The sequence below is a fragment of the Perna viridis genome, chromosome 1, assembly GCF_037379345.1.
Source record: "Perna viridis isolate PV_CMFRI_1.1 ecotype Kerala chromosome 1, ASM3737934v1, whole genome shotgun sequence".
Lineage (NCBI taxonomy): Eukaryota > Metazoa > Mollusca > Bivalvia > Mytilida > Mytilidae > Perna > Perna viridis.
In genome coordinates this window covers 30,490,733-30,509,811 of record NC_142445.1, presented here as the reverse complement: position 1 = coordinate 30,509,811, position 19,079 = coordinate 30,490,733, and the positions used below count along the sequence as shown (strand labels likewise).

Here is a 19,079-nt window from a genome sequence, read left to right as displayed (position 1 = left end):
GGACACTAAAAAAGGAATGTTTACAAATAAAAAATCACAACCATAAACAATGTAACAATTCTTATATGCTTAACAATTGAGAAAAAAAAAATATGGCATCTAAAGGTACATTTTAAATGATATCCCCTCTTGTGCCGTATTGACAATCATCACAATCTACTTCAATTTTTTAATATTCGAAGAAAGATTACTCCCAATGAATAAAAATAATCAGCTTAAAATGGCAGATATTGTGTGTGTAAATAATCCGATCAAACTGGAAACCATCAAAAGAAAAATACACAACTTTTGGAGGGCATATCACATTATACCCAGCAACACAAGAAAAAAGAAACACTTTAAATATATACAGCTACATAATGATAGAAATATGTACATCTACTTATAAAACATTCCGAAAATGTAAGTGCAGTAAAACCAAATTTATTTTACAGAGTAAAACTACATTCTAAAAAAAATAGAAGAACCATGTATTTGATAGTGCCAAAGTATAAAACACTTTAAATACATGTATACAAATTAACTGTATCAGACCCCCTCAAGAATTGAGGGTTAATCTGCTTAAGCAAAAGAAGAGTTAAAAAGAAACCTACTAACTATTGTACAGAAATATGCCTAAATAATTCTTTTTTATATTCCAGACTTTAACCTCATTTTTTTTAATATTAAGCAAAGGTATGTAACTTTCAAAGCTAACATACTGGTTTACTGTCCCAATTGAGCAATGGACAGCAGAAGACTTCAAATTCGAATGTATTCAATTTATTGGAACTGTGGTAAGTACTCAGATATCTTTCAGGAATTTACCAAAGTGAAAATAGTTAAAATATCCAATAAAAATTAATAGAGTTCTTCCTTTTTCCAAGGAGACTGCCAACAAGGTCGTCAGCAGCGGGTTACGTTCCTTTGACAAAATTTTTAAAATGGCTTGCATTCTGTAAAAATGAAAAAGGACTATTGAACTCAGAATAAACTGAAAATTTCTCAAAACTAGACGTTTGTTTTGAAGTCAAATCATATCAAACCAGTGTTTACCTGCCAAAACCAAATAATTCTTCAGCCCAAATACGATTTGATTTAGACAGTATTCACTGAATAACAACTACATTGTAGAAACAAAATTCTCAAAGTCTTGATAGTAACTACATTTACCTCTTATCCTGAAATATTATTATAAGAAATTTCTTGCAAATTCAAATAAGTACACATTTGAATACCTGTCCACATAAAATTAAGAGACACTGCTAATGGTGAAGTGATTCATGGTGTAGAGAAACCCACAAAACAAACAATGTTTTTTTTTGTCTACATATTCTTTACCTTCCCATAGCGATAATCATTTCTGCATCAGATATGCACTTTTCAGAAAACCCTACATTTATAAACTTATACAAATCAACCAAATGAAACTGAATCAAGAATGACTACTCTTGAACAGTGCCAATGTTATGTACAATCTATACAATTTTTATCTCAAAAGCACAACAACCAAATGAAAAACTAAGACAAGAAAAAAAACTGAATTTGGAAGGTTTTTGATATGCATGAATCACCCTCTATCTGACTTTTAGAAAGAATGCAACTTAAAACATTAAACACCTTATTTTACCCCAAGCATTAAAACATGGTAATCATAAATGGCCAATCTGTGTTAAAAAATGATAAAATGGAGTCTCCAAGAGTTATTTTGATTCTAATAGAACTAGCTTCTTTATGTTTATGGAAAGTCACATACTATGTGTTGCATGAAATTTTCAAGTGACACTGATAAAAATGTTCTATTAGGTGGGAAAGAAGACCGTCATATGTCTTTGACATTGGTCATATGATTATCACAGGTTTTTATACTGTATACACTCATGCAAGTATAAAGAAAACAAATCCTTTCTTATTTTAGTTATTTATCTAGATACATAGGTAGGCAGATGTGCCCCCTCATAAGCAGATCTAGAGAATACGAAAGTCAAATCATATCAAACCAGTGTTTACCTGCCAAAACCAAATAATTCTTCAGCCCAAATACGATTTGATTTAGACAGTATTCACTGAATAACAACTACATTGTAGAAACAAAATTCTCAAAGTCTTGATAGTAACTACATTTACATGTTGCTAGAAACTATATATTCACATCAACATCAGTGTTGTTTTATCACTTATCTAAGGTCATGGCACCTATCATGCAATATGCATGAAAAAAAAACAGTATATGTATTGTTTATCAACAAATACATTTAAAGTAAACAACTCTCAGTCTATACTTGAAGGCACAAGCCTAATATATATAAAGAAGTCAATTCAAAAATAACAATAGATTGATTGGTTTGTCCTGGGACCAGTTTCTGTTCATGTACATTGTAAATAAATAATTGAAGATTTCATTTTAGACTTCTATGAGAAATGTAAGTAAATTTACTTTCTTTGGTTCTCCAATACCATCATGCTAGATGTTTATACTGTGGATTCATTTTGGTTTCTTTTCATGAATTCCACACCACTCCCTAAATTAGCCATAACATCTGATTCGTCTGTGTGATATCTTCCACCATCTGATCCATCTACACTTGCCGAATCCTGACCATAACCTCTCTGCACTAAGTGTGTAAACACTGGTTGTTGTGGATGGTTCTGTGATGTTGAATATGTTGGTGGTCGGTGAACTGGGGCTGGTAGTCTGCCTGAAACAGGGGGCTGAGGATACACTTGACCCATTACAGGCTGTTGAGGTATTGCTGACATTGTCATCAATGGTCTTGGATGAGGAGGCTGTGTAAAGTATGGCTGCTGAATTGGAGCTACAGGTCTTGGCAGCATCATGGGATGTTGTGTATTATACATGATTGCTTGACCAGGGACCATGTGTACACCCCCAGGAGGAATGGGGTATGGCCCTGGGACAGGCTGCTGTGGTATTGGTTGTGCTTGTTGATTATTTTCTAATTTTTCCTTTTTTGATTTATTTGGCTTTGCATATAAAGCGGACTTTTTGGCCTCCTTTTCTTTTTTCCTGATTATGTCGTCATCATCTGTTTCATCTGTAGATGGAGGTTCATTGTCACTTTCAGTGTTAGATTCATTGTCTTCAGATGAATCAGCCTGTATGGCACTTTCTTTCACTTCCTTTTTCTTGACCTTTAACTTTGGACTTTCTTTATCAACAATTGTGTCATAGGTATCCTCATCATCTTCATAATATTTAGCCATCTGTTGTCTCCCTGATTTAGTAGTTGGCTTGACTCTAGGTTCTATGACCCTTTCTACAAAAACCTCTTGAGGATGGTCATCCCTGGCTTGTACAAATGAATTATCATCAGATGAGCTGTAATAAGACTTTCTATCAGATTCGTATCTGTTTCTTCCATTTCTCTCAGCTCGATAATCTCTGTCAACTCTTTCATTGTATCTGTTTTCACGGTCATTGTAGCGATTATTTCGAAAACGGTCACTTCTAAGTCCATCATCACTGTAGCGATCATTTCTATATCTTTCATCTCTATATCGCCTTTCACTTTCATCATATGGTGGGGGTGGAGGTCTATGCTTAGGTGGTAAGTCAATGCCTGAAAAAAAAAACCACAGATTTTCATTTATTTTAATGCCTCAATAAATTAAATTAATTATGAAATCATACCTCTTATCCTGAAATATTATTATAAGAAATTTCTTGCAAATTCAAATAAGTACACATTTGAATACCTGTCCACATAAAATTAAGAGACACTGCTAATGGTAAAGTGATTCATGGTGTAGAGAAACCCACAAAACAAACAATGTTTTTTTTTGTCTACATATTCTTTACCTTCCCATAGCGATAATCATTTCTGCATCAGATATGCACTTTTCAGAAAACCCTACATTTATAAACTTATACAAATCAACCAAATGAAACTGAATCAAGAATGACTACTCTTGAACAGTGCCAATGTTATGTACAATCTATACAATTTTTATCTCAAAAGCGCAACAACCAAATGAAAAACTAAGACAAGAAAAAAAACTGAATTTGGAAGGTTTTTGATATGCATGAATCACCCTCTATCTGACTTTTAGAAAGAATGCAACTTAAAACATTAAACACCTTATTTTACCCCAAGCATTAAAACATGGTAATCATAAATGGCCAATCTGTGTTAAAAAATGATAAAATGGAGTCTCCAAGAGTTATTTTGATTCTAATAGAACTAGCTTCTTTATGTTTATGGAAAGTCACATACTATGTGTTGCATGAAATTTTCAAGTGACACTGATAAAAATGTTCTATTAGGTGGGAAAGAAGACCGTCATATGTCTTTGACATTGGTCATATGATTATCACAGGTTTTTATACTGTATACACTCATGCAAGTATAAAGAAAACAAATCCTTTCTTATTTTAGTTATTTATCTAGATACATAGGTAGGCAGATGTGCCCCCTCATAAGCAGATCTAGAGAATACGAAAAGGAGAAGCTAAAGGCTATTATTTGCTCATTTTAGAGCAAATTCTCCACAAAATTAACAAAGTTTCCAACAAGGAGGAGGGGGGATAATCATTTCTGCATCAGATATGCACTTTTCAGAAAACCCTACATTTATAAACTTATACAAATCAACCAAATGAAACTGAATCAAGAATGACTACTCTTGAACAGTGCCAATGTTATGTACAATCTATACAATTTTTATCTCAAAAGCGCAACAACCAAATGAAAAACTAAGACAAGAAAAAAAACTGAATTTGGAAGGTTTTTGATATGCATGAATCACCCTCTATCTGACTTTTAGAAAGAATGCAACTTAAAACATTAAACACCTTATTTTACCCCAAGCATTAAAACATGGTAATCATAAATGGCCAATCTGTGTTAAAAAATGATAAAATGGAGTCTCCAAGAGTTATTTTGATTCTAATAGAACTAGCTTCTTTATGTTTATGGAAAGTCACATACTATGTGTTGCATGAAATTTTCAAGTGACACTGATAAAAATGTTCTATTAGGTGGGAAAGAAGACCGTCATATGTCTTTGACATTGGTCATATGATTATCACAGGTTTTTATACTGTATACACTCATGCAGGTATAAAGAAAACAAATCCTTTCTTATTTTAGTTATTTATATAGATACATAGGTAGGCAGATGTGCCCCCTCATAAGCAGATCTAGAGAATATGAAAAGGAGAAGCTAAAGGCTATTATTTGCTCATTTTAGAGCAAATTCTCCACAAAATTAACAAAGTTTCCAACAAGGAGGAGGGGGGTTCAACCCTTGGACCCGCTGCCCCCTCAATTTATATTTCAATGACTTACTTGCACTAAATTCACTAGCACTTCCATCACTATATCTACTTCTGTGTGACCTCTTCATGTCAGAGTATGGAGCCTTAGAGCTTTGTGAAGTCCACATTTCCTTCTTAGATTTGGTTAAACTTGCACTTGAGGCATGTATATCTGCAGCTGTGTTTACTTTGTCAGCAAGTCTAAACTCATCCCACTTCTTATTGACACCTTTGCTTTTACGATAACAACATATGACAATAATTGGGATCACAATAAAAAGGATTAATCCAAACACGCCACCTACGATGCCAATAACTGTTTCTTTGTCGACAACTTGCTGATAGCCATAGTGGATACAGCCATACTCATTACCAGTTTTACATTCATCATTGGTTGTAGGGTCACCTAAAAGGAATCGCACCATGATTAAAAATGCAATAAAAGGCAATGCATCAGGAAAAAATTAAAGTATTTCAATATGCATACCAACTTGAATTCTAGCATTTATAGTACATTTTCTACATGTGCATTCAAAAACTAATGCAAATCAATGTACAAGTAATTGCAATGCTAATTTGAAATTTGAGAAATATACATGCCAGTCAAAAACACTAACAAAATCCCAACCCTCTGAATTTTTTTATCTATAAAGAGTAATCAAGGGAACCTAGATTACAGCGGAAATCAAAAGAACACAATCCAGGGACAAAGACCGAACAGGGAAAACAGAAACACACAACAAACAACATAAAATAACCAAAATAATATGCACAAAGAAACAAAAGTAAATGAGTAATTAAGACTCCACTTAAAACTGGGAGCATGCTGACCAGGTGCATCAGTAGGGTAAAAAATTATTTCCTTTTACCAAGTGTCTGATTTCTTTACTGCTTTATAATTTTCTGCTATGAGTAATGATGGTATGTCTGAAATTTTTATGCCAATACTAGCTTAAAATTTGCAAGAAAAAAAATGAACCCCCCAAAATGTTATATATATGTACATGTATAATTCTCTACCACTCAGCAGTAATTATTTTCACAATAATTATGGTATTAAAACAGCATATTCATCAATAATTCCAAAGATGAACTCACAGGTACTTATCAACAGGTTTACCACATTTATTTGCAAAATTAGTTTAACCAAGTTGAATTTAGGTGCTTAGCTCCAAAACTGCTGTGGTCATAGTTTTTTTTAATCATTAAGGCTAACCTAGTTGATTGATATCAAGTCCACCCTCAGTTTAGTAACTTACCTGGGACAACAACTACATGCAGCTCAATCTGATAATTAGCATCATTAATGGACCCCCTAGAAAGATAAAATGTGACTGATCCTCCTGATGTCATGTATTTCCTGGTTTGGTCTACTGGTGTTCCTTTAGAGATAGTAAACTGAAAAAAAGGACAAATAGATAAGTATTTACATATGTATTATGTATGTCGAATAGATTTTGCCATCTTCTGGATGAGTTACATACTAGCAATTGAAGGCCTTTGCCTGTCTGTCACAGATTGATTGATTGATTGTACTTTAATGTCCTAGATATAGCAGGTGAAATCAATAACAAAATAACCTGTACAAACATTTGTACATTTTTTTTTTATAAAAGTGAAAATAAGAAAATGAATAGAAATACAGTAGTTTCCAATCTCAAAAAAATCCAATTTTCATTTTTTACTAGATTATAAGTGATTTTTGATATTCTTTGTTACCCTGTTGAATTTGTTCAGCTTTGTGTTGTACTAGTAATTTGTCAAACATGCTCATTGAAAATGCATGAAATCAGGGAATGACATTAAAGGCTGTCCTAACTATTACCCAGGACAAGTGAAACTACTATTTGGACAACAGTGAAAGTACAATTAGTCTTGCCCAGAGGACAACCAAATTTCATTAAATTTTTTTGCCTTACAATTCTATTCCCTGTGTTATCTGGACCGTCATACATATGGAAATGAACGCCAGCATCAGATACTGAACCACGAACTATTTCCACCTGAAACCGTCTCATCTCCCCAGGCCGATTACTGGTAAGAGTAATCATACATTCTGTTATTGTTCCTGGGTTGGTTTGAACTGCCTCCCTCCCAAGAATTGTGGCTGAATTTCTATCCACTTCAAATCTCTTTGCTGAACATTGTGAAGCACTGTCCATATAAACTAAAATTAGAAATTTGATTCTGGAGTTAGTAAAGAGTAAAAATGAATTCTCACATCACTTATCTGTAACATACTTCCTAATTTTTGTCCTATTGTGCAATGTTACTATTGATATGTCAATAATTAGGGGTTTTAGAACACTAGGCAAACAAACACCAAAGAAGCTGAGGTAATAGGGTGTGTAAGTCTCGTCATGTGACTCAGTGGCTTTAAGAGAATGGGTCCCAATTTACCATTCAAATGCATGGGAATTTTTCATTTACAAAGCATTAATTTCATTATGAAATGCAAAACATCTTTCTGGGTAAAAATACCAATAAAATATGACAAAAATCTTTTTCTACATGATCAGTCTGTCAAGCAATTTTTGGTTCCAAAAAATTCAGAAATCAGGAAATAATTTCTTAAAAATCAGGAGGTTATCAGGAATTTTTTAACAAAAAATGAAAATGGCCACCTTTCACCCCTCTTAGAAAGAGCTTTCTAGAAATGAAGCAATTTGAGAAGTAACACTTTGAAAGTAGTTAGATTAATGTCGATTAAAATACTTAGTAAAGGATATATAAAGTCACAATTTGAATGTTTAACTGCAACCCAATGGATAAACATTATATCATTCTTCACAAAATACATTCAGTTTTACTTGTATTACACTATGAAATATTTAAATATTTCAACAATTTTTGTTTGTGGTGCAAAGGTTCAAAATCAGGAGTTATCAGGGGTTTCTCTGGAAAATTTAGGAAAAAAGTCAGGAATTTCTCAAAATCAGGAAAAATCAAGAATAATTAGGAAAATCATGAGTTGCTTGACAGACTGCATGATATAAGTGTTAAGAAAACAGTAAAATTCACATCGATCCCCAGATTTCAATACTTTTTACATTGAAATTTCTGGAAAGAAAAATGAAACTGAATTCCAAACCCTATATGCAACCACAGAAGCTGGAGTTTTTTTGTAATACAGAGGCTAGAATAGTTTGTGAGCAAATTTGTGATTTTTGGCAATTTTGCACAATTTTTCTACAGGAATTAAATAAACGGTAACAATATCACTGATTTAACTACATTTATTCTAAGAAGGGGAGGTAATTCTGTTTTAATATACATGTACTTACAAATGTACAAACTATGTCGAAGTTAGAGGAATCTAGAAACCAATTACATATATATAATGTAACAACATTTATGATCCTTAAGTAGGGGAAGGTAAATATGTGTACATGTACTTACAAACTCTATCAGATGTTACAGGATTCTGATTGCCCACAGACGCCCATTGTCCTTTTGCATAATAAATACAACATATAAGCAGTGTTATAGATAATATTGCCATCCTGATGATTGCAGATATCAGTTCACTTTATGTAATCTACAAATATAATGTATAACTCAGTGTTTAATTATAAAGCAAAAAACATTGAAATTAACATGTGCACAATATGCGTTTGAACTATTTTTACTTTGCCAAATCAAATTTGTGTCAGAACGTTATTTTAGGTCTTGTGATTATGACTTCCAAAAATAGGTCAGACAGAATGGTCAGGTTGCCATAAAGTTGAAAGTTACATCAAGTCAGTAAACAGGACGTAGAAGTGTAAAAGACCTGAAATGGCATCCCATGATATAGTACCCATATTCAATTAAATTGTGAAATTGTATCTACTGGCTGTGATTTATAATTACTGTGAACTATGTTACAAAAATATTTTCTGTGCCCACCAGACAAACATTTACCATTCTATAAGGCAATTTGCATGTGAGCAACCAAGCCAAAAATTTGAAATGATTTCCAGTGGTTTTCTATATAATCAACTAAAGTATTTGAGCATAGACAGGGATAGCCCCTGGACTCCTTGGGTCTGCTATTGATTACCACAGGGGATTGTGTACAGTTTATAATAGGTAAATGTAATGGCTTTTTGCTGAAAAATCATTACCAAGACATTGTACATGTAAATGCATGGTGAGCATATTTTGGATTCTAAATGAGGGCACTGGCTCAACAATGAACCACTCAAGAACAATTTTAAGAGTCCCAGAATAAAGGGGACTGATCCTCATAAGATTCAATACTTTTTACCCATTATCATCAAATTAGATGTATTTTATAGGTAAAAAAACACATCTTTTACTTGTCAGAGGCTTCAATGATTTAACAATTTTAATTAAGTAAGTTAGTACTAAAAATGGGGAATTCTTTCCTTCATATACATGTACAATCCTTTCTATGCAATTTCATTAAATCCCTTTGCGTAAGCAGTTTAGGAAGAGTAAGTGAGTTGTAGGTAAAAAACCACATCATTTACTTCTCAGAGGCTTCAATGATTTAACAATTTTAATTTAGTAAGGTAGTACTAAAAATGAGGAATTCCTTCATATACATGTACAATCCTTCCTATACAATTTCATTAAATCCCTTCCAATAAGCATAGTTTAGGAGGAGTAACCGAGTTGTCTTTACAATAAATGTGGACAGATGAATGAACAGACCAACAGACGTAGTAGATTCCTCTTTACACCTTAACTTTCTTTGAGGGGTAAAATCAGATACAACACAGCTGCATGTTTTTTTTTCATAGTCAGGATTTTACAAAATCCCCTACACCACCACCTGACTAGGATGTTTTGGGGTATTTAAACAAAAAGAAAGCACGACTGACTATCATTTTTAGTGTAAATCTAATACAAATAAATTACACATAGTAAAAGGAAGAAGAAAAAGGACTTTCACTCACCCTCTCACCCAGCTTTCACACTGTCTGCTTTGCTTAATAAAATATACAAGAGAAAAAGTTTTGCCTGTATATATATTTACATGACATGATAATTATGGAAATATATGTCTAAAAGGGGTCCATCTTCTCTCAAAGTTCAGAATTTTATTGTTCTTTACTGCAATGAATTCTTCTAAATCATGTAAATATTGAAGTTTTGATTTTAGTTCTATAATGTTTGGAAGTTTCTCTCTCAATCACACAATTTTTTTATAACAATAACAATATAATTAAGAAATGGGGTCTCATCAGTGTATCCTAAAATAATACTTGATTTTTTCATTTGAAAATCTTGATAAAAATTCTTTATATAATGAGACGCAATATCCCAAGAACACTTTATAATTCTACCTTCATAAAAGAGATGTTGAATAGTCTCTTCTTCAGAACCACAAAAAGTACAGTATTTTGTATCTTTTAGATGTATTAAGTACAAAAAATTATCTGTGAGAAGAATTCTATGAAGTATCTTGTATTGAAAAGATTTCATATAAGTGTGATTGCATACCTTTTTCAAAAGATAGAAATGTTTTGAAAAATCATTAAAATCTATCTCAAGCACTTCTTCCCACTTTCCAAGTTTAGCATTTGGTGAAAAAAATACACCATCTCTTAAGTTTTTATAAACAAACTTTGCCTTTTTTCCTGATAAAAATGACTTGAGAAAAAAATCATCTGCATGAAAGTTTTGAAAAGTAATATTATTTACATTATTTCTAATGTAATCTTTTACAAACTTTGGTATGCTAGATATCAGGCTGTAATATCACATAAAATTATTACTTATAATCACTTCCTTGATTCTATCAAAAGACATAGAGCTCTTTGTTTGTGGATCTATATTGTACAAATACTGAACACCAAAATGTTTCCAACCTTTATAATAATTCATTTCTTCAAAAGGTACATAACTCAGGATATCGATAGATAGCATATTTTTCACACAAGTCTTCACTATTGATTTTGCAAAGGACAAACTATTTCTCCAAAAAGGATTAGTAACATATAGACTTGTATCATTGATTTTTTTCTTTTTGAAGTTGAAAGACACGTTCACCTCCATAATTGTAAAAATTCTTTAACAAAAGTTTTTGCCAATGGCCACTAGGATTACTAAAGAATCTCTGTACCCAACTCACCTTAAGATAAGACACAAAAGACTGAATATGAATCATGTTTAGCCCATCCTGTTCAAAGTCACCTATCAGAGTATTCCTCCTAATTTTGTCTGGTAGGTTTGGTAATGATGTAAAGAGGTGAATGAGCTTTGAAATTGCTAATGTTTTAACTACAGTAACCTTTCCCATAAGTGTCAGTTTTCTATGTTCCCAACCGTTTAACACTCTTGATACCTCCTTAATTTTTCTTGCAAAATTTATGTCAACCATAGCACCCAAGTCTAAGGAAAAGTCCAGACCCAGAACACGGAAATTAGAATGTGACCATTTTAAATCTAAATTTGGACATACATGTAGAACATGATGAGAAAATCTCTTACTCCCAACCAAAACTGCTCTGGTTTTTGATTTATTAACCTTTAGACCAGATACTAAGTGGAAGGAACCCAAGCATTTTATGGTCTCCCTTAAAGAGGACTCTGTACTGTCTAACATTAAAAAAGTTATCATCAGCATACTGACTAATAAGAGGTTTGGAATCATTACCAATGACACCATGCACAGCATTATTGTTTTTTAGTTTGCCAATAATTCAACACCAATGATAAAGAGGTAAGGGGGTAATGGATCTCCTTGCCTGCAACCTGTATTTAAATCAAAATAGTTTGACATGTGACCATTATTAATCACACAGCTTTTGGCTCCAGTGTATAGGACCTTAACCATTTACTAAAAGAAGTACCAAAATTAAAACTCTTCAAAGCTTTGGTTAAAAAATCCCATTCAATAGAGTCAAAAGCTTTTTCAAAGTCTACTAAAAGTAGCAATCCAGATTTGTTATTTTCTTCCAAATAATGCATAAGATCATACAATAGGTGAGTATTTTCACCAATAAATCTATCCTTCATGAAACCATTTTGTGAGTCACTAATGATGTGTGGAAGCACTGTTTTCACTCTATTAGCCAACACAGCTGAAGCAATTTTTAGGTCAGTATTAAGAAGACTAATAGGTCTCCAATTACTAATAAAACGTTTGTCCTTATCCTTGTCCTGGTATACATGTAATAACTCCTTGGTACTGGAATGGTGAAAAATGTTCCATCTCATAACCATGATGTAAAGATCGAAAGACAAAAGGACCAATATCACCCCAGAAAAATTTATAAAAATCAACAGTAAACTCACCTGACCATGGGCTTTTCCCATTGGACATTTTTTTCAAAGCATCTAAGCATTCTTTAAAAGTCAAATTACCTTCACAGACATTTTCTTGTTCATTGGAAAGTTTTACTTTCATGTTCAAAAAAGGACTGATCAGAATTGTCTACATTTTGTGAGGAATAGAGTTTAGTGAAAAAACATTCTTGCTTCTTTAGAATAAGGGACTGGTCTGACAAATGGTTATAATTATCATCGACAAGTTCAGTAATTGTCTTGTTCACAGAATATCGCTTTTCAAGTTTACAAAAATATTCAGTGCATTTTTCTCCGTTCTCATGCCAGTTGGCACAAGACCAAAGCAAAAGCCCAGACATAATGTTGTCTCTGCTATGTTCTAGTTCAGTTTTCTTTATATTCAGTGATTCTAATAAATCATTGTTCATCTGCTCATTGAGCATTGTCTCTAGATCTAGGATATCCTTTTCTAGTTTCTTATAAGAGTCTTTTAGCTCTTTTGATTTTTTTTATATAATATTCAAGGGAAACACTTCTTATCTTCATCTTCAGAATCTCATAGAAAAATTTATCATCACACTTCAACTTGACATTGAGTAAACCTTCTATATTTCCTGATAAATAGCATTCCTGAATGCTATCTTTGATGCATTGTTTTACTCTATTTCCATAATTTAAGTATCGCAAATGTTGGGAATTAAATTTTAAATATCCCTTCCCTCTCTTTGCAAGACTCAAAGAAAATGTAAATAAGACAGCAGAGTGATCTGTTCTATATCCTGGAATAATATTAGTAGTTTTCATTAGAGAAAAGATATCCCCTGAGACCAGAAAACAATCATGGCGACTTTGTCTCAACAGAGTAGGTTGTCGCCACGTGTATCTCCTAGCCTCAGGATAGCACGTTCTCCAAGGATCTACCAACTCAAGGTTATCAATAATATATCTTACCTTTTTCTGTGAGTTAACATTTCTTTTACTTCTAATATTGAAATTATCGACTGAGTAATTCAGAACCACATTCCAGTCACCACAAAACAGAATGCTATTTTTTGGAAAGACAAGGTTTTCTGATAAACCTCTTGGAAAAAATTTGGCTCATCAGAGTTGAACCATACAGATTAACAAGGGTGAGTCGTTGTTAACATAAACTCAAATCTAAAATAATACATCGACCATTGGGGTCAGTAAAGGAATCATGTTCCTTGAAATCAATTCCCCTTCTAAACAAAATACAAACTAATGCGCTTCTATTACTGTGGTGACTGAAATAGCCTGTTCCACCCCATTCATCTTGCCAATCAGTTTCTACTTCTTTGGAACTATGAGTTTTTTTAAGGCAAATAATGGATGCTTTTTTCCCTTTTAACCAGTTTAAGTACATAAGTCCTTTTTCTAACACTAGAACTAATACCCCTAACATTCATCGATAGTACACATATATTATTCTCAACTATGTATCATGTAAAGAATAATGACTAATAGTTGTAAGCAAAACAATATAATTAGAGCAGAAAGCATACATACAAGCACACAATAACATCAAAGATGACACCTTTTCTTCTCTCATCAAATTATCATTCAACATCATGTGTGAACAGTTTCAGGTAATAGGCAAACAAATATTAAAGTCATACCAAATCTTCAAAATTATCAAATTGATTACAAGTTCTAATATAGGTGCATTACTTTGTGAAAAGGAAGAAATTCATGTATGCACTTATTCCCTGGTTCAACACTGGATTGATAGGATTGGGACATCACAACAGCAGAGGCCTCAGGCATGTGCTGTGGTAATCCAAACCTAGCAGCAATCCATTGTGAACAAAGCACATACATGCTGGAAGAACATTTGTAGAGACAAAATAAAACTCAAATTTTCAGATCAAAAGAAAAATTGATTCTAGCAAAATAGTGGTTCAGCTAGTATAACTTAATATGAGAGCAATACCTTTAAGAACTTAAAAGAAAGTTTGAAATTTTTCATGTATGTTTTATGGTCACTACACTAAAACATTTATAGAAAAAAAATTAAGCGGTGTTCAAGCTGATAATATGCATATTTATTTTTATCTTCATAAATTGTACATTTTACTTTATGTCTCTTAATTGACTGAAATTTTCTGACTTTTAAAATTAAGTTCTATAGTTATATCTCTATCTTAACCTTGACCATACTTGGAAATTCAAATTTAATCAAAGAATTTAAAACACAAAGTTATTTCCCTTTACTTAATACAGTTTTCATAGAAGAAAAAAAATATTATTCATGAACAAATTTAATTATGTGCAGTGTTACTTTCTACATTTACATTTTTTTCCCAGTCTGATTCAGTTTTTCTTCTACATTGTCAAATATGTCAAAGCATATTCTTTTGCCTGTCTCTGTAGTTTTGGCGTAGACACTGCCATTAAAGAACCAGACACTGTGGAATTTCTCGGTTTCTGTCAGCCTGAACAGAAGTCCCAAGTTTCTTTTTGTAATGTCATAATGAAATTTTACTTTGTTGTTTAAATTCTTCTTCTGGCGCATAATCCTGGATTTTACTTCAGTGTTTCTAACTTTCACAATGACAGGTCGGGGTTGATCAGGTTTTCCTGGAATTCTATAGATTGCAACAATCTCTTCTGCTGTGACATCTACTTTCAGATCCTGTTTGAGAAGCTCAACAAAGTCATTTGCCAGATTTTCCTCATGCTTTTCAGGATAATTTACAACCCAGATGTTGTGTTTACGGGAGTATTGTTCATTATAATTGGCTTGCTTTAAAGCTTTGATGGATCTCCTATCAGCATTAACAACTTTCTCTTCTAACATTTCAATTACTCTATCCTTAGCTCTTAACCTCTCTCTTAAGTTCTCATTCTCTATTGCAAGTCTATCTATCTTGTAATTTAATATCCCTGTTCTCTCCCTCAATTTGTCTTCAAAGTCTTTAACCAATGTATCTTTGAAAGACACCAATAATTTATTCACAACGGAGGTGACTATGTCTTTCAGATCACTTTGTTTGACTAGACAGTTGATTCTTCCAGATCATGTTTGGTCACTGTGCCCTGAAGAGATTGTTTAATTTCATCAAGGTCATTAAGAATTGTGGTGACTTCAATATTTTCTGTACTAGTCTCTGACAAATCAGATCTATTTCTTTTCTTTTTGAATGGTTTTTCCCAAGGCTTTTCCTTTGAAGAACTATTATCACTGTTTTGTCCACTTTTCTTAACTGCCAGCAAAGTTTGTACATGTTGAACATTTTTCCCAGACTTTTCAACAGACTTATCAAGAGATTTGTCCACATTTCAGATGATAGTCCAAAATTTTCTCCAAATTATGGTATAATTTTCCAGTAAAACACATTAAAACCTGTCAAAATTGCTATTTACTGAAGAGCTGATAATCAGCTTGCTACTACATCGTCAGCCATCTTGTGTCCTCACAGCTACATGTACTCAAGTGTTAAATTCTCATAAACAAGTTGTGTAAACAGCTTTGCAACTTAATACATGTACATAATGTATGCCAAAAAAACCTTGTGATCAATTTCTAAGATAGAGGATTGGGATTATGTGAAGCAGTCAATGAGGGACCAGAGTAACAGAAATGAATGAATAAATTTAGGTTTCAAACTGTAGTTGATATAGAGATTTGTATTTGAAGTGTAAATTTAGGACTTCTGTCTATAGTATAATAATGCAAATATTCATTCACGTATATACATGGCTCTGATATGCACTGACTGGTAAATGACAATCTGAATCAGTTAAATTCCTCATGGAATGGGAGATGGGACCAGGGTGACAGCAAAACTGCCATACTATACAGTTGTTGTCTATGTATACGTATACTTCAGGTATATATATCATAACGGTGTGGCTCACTCTAATACATTTTGTATGACATCCTAAAAAGGCTTAGAGACCACAACAGTGGTTAATTTTCGATTGTCATATCAGTAGCACATATCAGTAATCAATCAATCAACCTTTTTCATATAATTATGGAATGCAACTCATTTCAGCAAGTTTTCAAAGGGACATAACCCACCAACACTCGACAAACTGGTTGGCAGTCTTATTGGGGAAAAGGAAAACAGTAAACATTTTTCTTTGAAACTTAAAACTTCTTTCACATTCCTGAATGATATTTTAAAGTATCCAAGTACTCAAATAAATCAAATATTTGAATTTGAAGTCTACTGCTGTCCATTGCACCAATTTGACAGTAAACTAGTCTGTCGGATGACAAATTTGTAGAAAGTTACTCTCCTTTGATTAAAATCTTTTAAAAACGAAGCCAAAGTCTGTATTATGAAAGAGGACTATAACTATGCATTTTCATTCATTCCACTAGAGAGAAGAAACATCAAAATTACTTGAAAATTTATGACTCAATCATACATGTACATATATTTCAACACTAGAAAAACACACACATTCCAGCAGCACGTCTGTATATAATGGTATATACAAATGTAGAAAGTTACCCTACCCCCTCGTCTTAGATTAACTTAAATCAGTAGGAAAATTATAAAACAATCATAGAAACTCAATTTTATCATTGTCTTATCAAGAGCTGGCCATTGTTTTATGTCAACAATATAACAACTTGCTATCCCTTTGGATTAAGTAATGAGACATAAACGGTCAGTCTGAGGTACAACAATAATTAAATGGATTTCTGCAATTCATTTCCAAATTAATTGCAGTTTACAGACATTACAACGGGCATTTTACACTGTAATTAAGGAAGTCAAAGCTACAGTACAGTGACTCCGACATGAGTATTTCAAGTCCGTCAAAGGAAAATGGCTGTAAATTAGCATAGTTAAAACCGTGAAAAAGGTATGCTTGTATATACTATTATTATAACAATATAAATATTTAATCGAGGTTTTGGTTTTATCTGAATTTTCTCACCATTTTGTACTTCCGAAATAACAACAAGTTCTGGAAAGTAAACGATAACGAGAACTGTCACCTGCACAGGTAAATTATCACTGGTCACCGAAATAAACTGTTAGCTCTCCATCATCAAGCTTTTATCGGGAACCAGCTCAACAGGTGACACATCTCTTTATCGTTTACTTTGATCTTACCTAAGATATTTTGTTTCCCAGTCTTCTCGGCCCAGCCATAAAACGTTTCGGTCATACTGACAGAACTACAGATTTTAAAAAATAAAAATCACATTTTACCTTTGATTATTTATGATTTTTTATGTTATTCAATCAAGCGAAATTTTGTCCTCAATCTAAACAAATTGCAACAGAAGACATTTAAATTTAAATGCTATAGCATTATGGCCAAAATAAACACAGAAAAAACGACTTGAAATTTAAAATGTGCGGAAACCTCAATTACCATAGGAAAGAGGAAATATAACAACTCTATCAAAATGGCTGATTTGATACAAAATTTAAATCACAATCATACACCGTAAACTATGTGTCCATTTTTTGAGATAATTCTTAACAACAGAAAATGGTATGTTAGTGGTGCGTATAAGCTACCGTCAATGAGTGACAGTGTTTTCTCCAATTCTTACAAATAGATATAAAAATTGTAGTAATACATGTAATTTTGGGACAGACAATAGTCATGTCCACAATCTAATTGCCTTTCAATTCAAAGTAGAAATTCTACCTAAAGTGAAAACTAGTAAAATTTATAGAAGTTTCAAAACTTTTGATAGTGAGCATTTTTAAGAGACCTAGAGCAGTCAGATGTAGACAATTTAGATTATACAAATGTAAATGATGCATATGAGGTTTTTAATAATAATTTCATGGATGTATATAACAAGCATGTACCATTGAAAAGGAGAAATATTGTAAGAGCACCAGCTCTTTTCATGAACCGCAAATTGCGGCAAGCTGTATTTAAGAAAAGAATGCTTCATAATGTATTTAAAAGCAAAAGAGACTAAATCGTGGGAAAATTATAGAGTACAAAGAAATTTGGTAAATAAGATCAAGCGTGAATCTGTGAAAAAGTATTTTATAGAACGATGTGTAGGTGGTCCCAAAAGCAAAGACTTTTGGCCCACCATAAAACCTTTTTTGACTAACAAAGGTAGCCATTTCGAATCAGATATTGTAATTATAGAAAATAATCAACTGTTAACAAATCAGAATGATATTAGCTGTGTATTTAATGATTTTTTTATAAATGTAGCCAAAGACCTAAGAAATGGTGCAATTCAAATAGATAACAACCACCCCAGCATTACTAAAATAGATAACAACCACCCCAGCATTACTAAAATAGATAACAACCACCCCAGCATTACTGAAATAGATAACAATCACCCCAGCATTACTAAAATAGATAACAACCACCCCAGCATTACTAAAATAGATAACAACCACTAATACTAATTACTATTACTAATATCAAAGAAACATCAATCAAAGAAAATGCAAATGAACTACACTTCAAACCTATCACATCCAATTACCAACCTGATCAACATGACCTTGGAAACTTCAGTTTTTTCAGACAATTTAAAAATGGCACAGGTGGTCCCAATTCACAAGAAAAACAGCACACTAGAAAAAGGAAACTACAGACCAGTCAGTGAATT

At 32.6% G+C, this 19,079-nt stretch overlaps 1 protein-coding gene and 1 pseudogene across 1 annotated transcript; both read right to left on the bottom strand.

The window, feature by feature from the left end:
• Positions 1 to 2,450: 2,450 nt before the first annotated feature.
• Positions 2,451 to 17,511, bottom strand: LOC148628313 (uncharacterized). Its single transcript, XM_088586041.1, has 6 exons — positions 17,414 to 17,511; positions 8,657 to 8,795; positions 7,177 to 7,424; positions 6,517 to 6,655; positions 5,289 to 5,663; positions 2,451 to 3,560 (listed from the first exon to the last, which is right to left on the bottom strand). The coding sequence occupies exons 2-6, from the start codon at positions 8,757 to 8,759 to the stop codon at positions 2,452 to 2,454; spliced, it is 1,974 nt and encodes a 657-aa protein (XP_088442167.1). The 5' UTR covers positions 8,760 to 8,795; positions 17,414 to 17,511; the 3' UTR covers position 2,451.
• LOC148628314 (uncharacterized) lies at positions 13,985 to 15,796 on the bottom strand (annotated as a pseudogene).
• Positions 17,512 to 19,079: the final 1,568 nt, after the last annotated feature.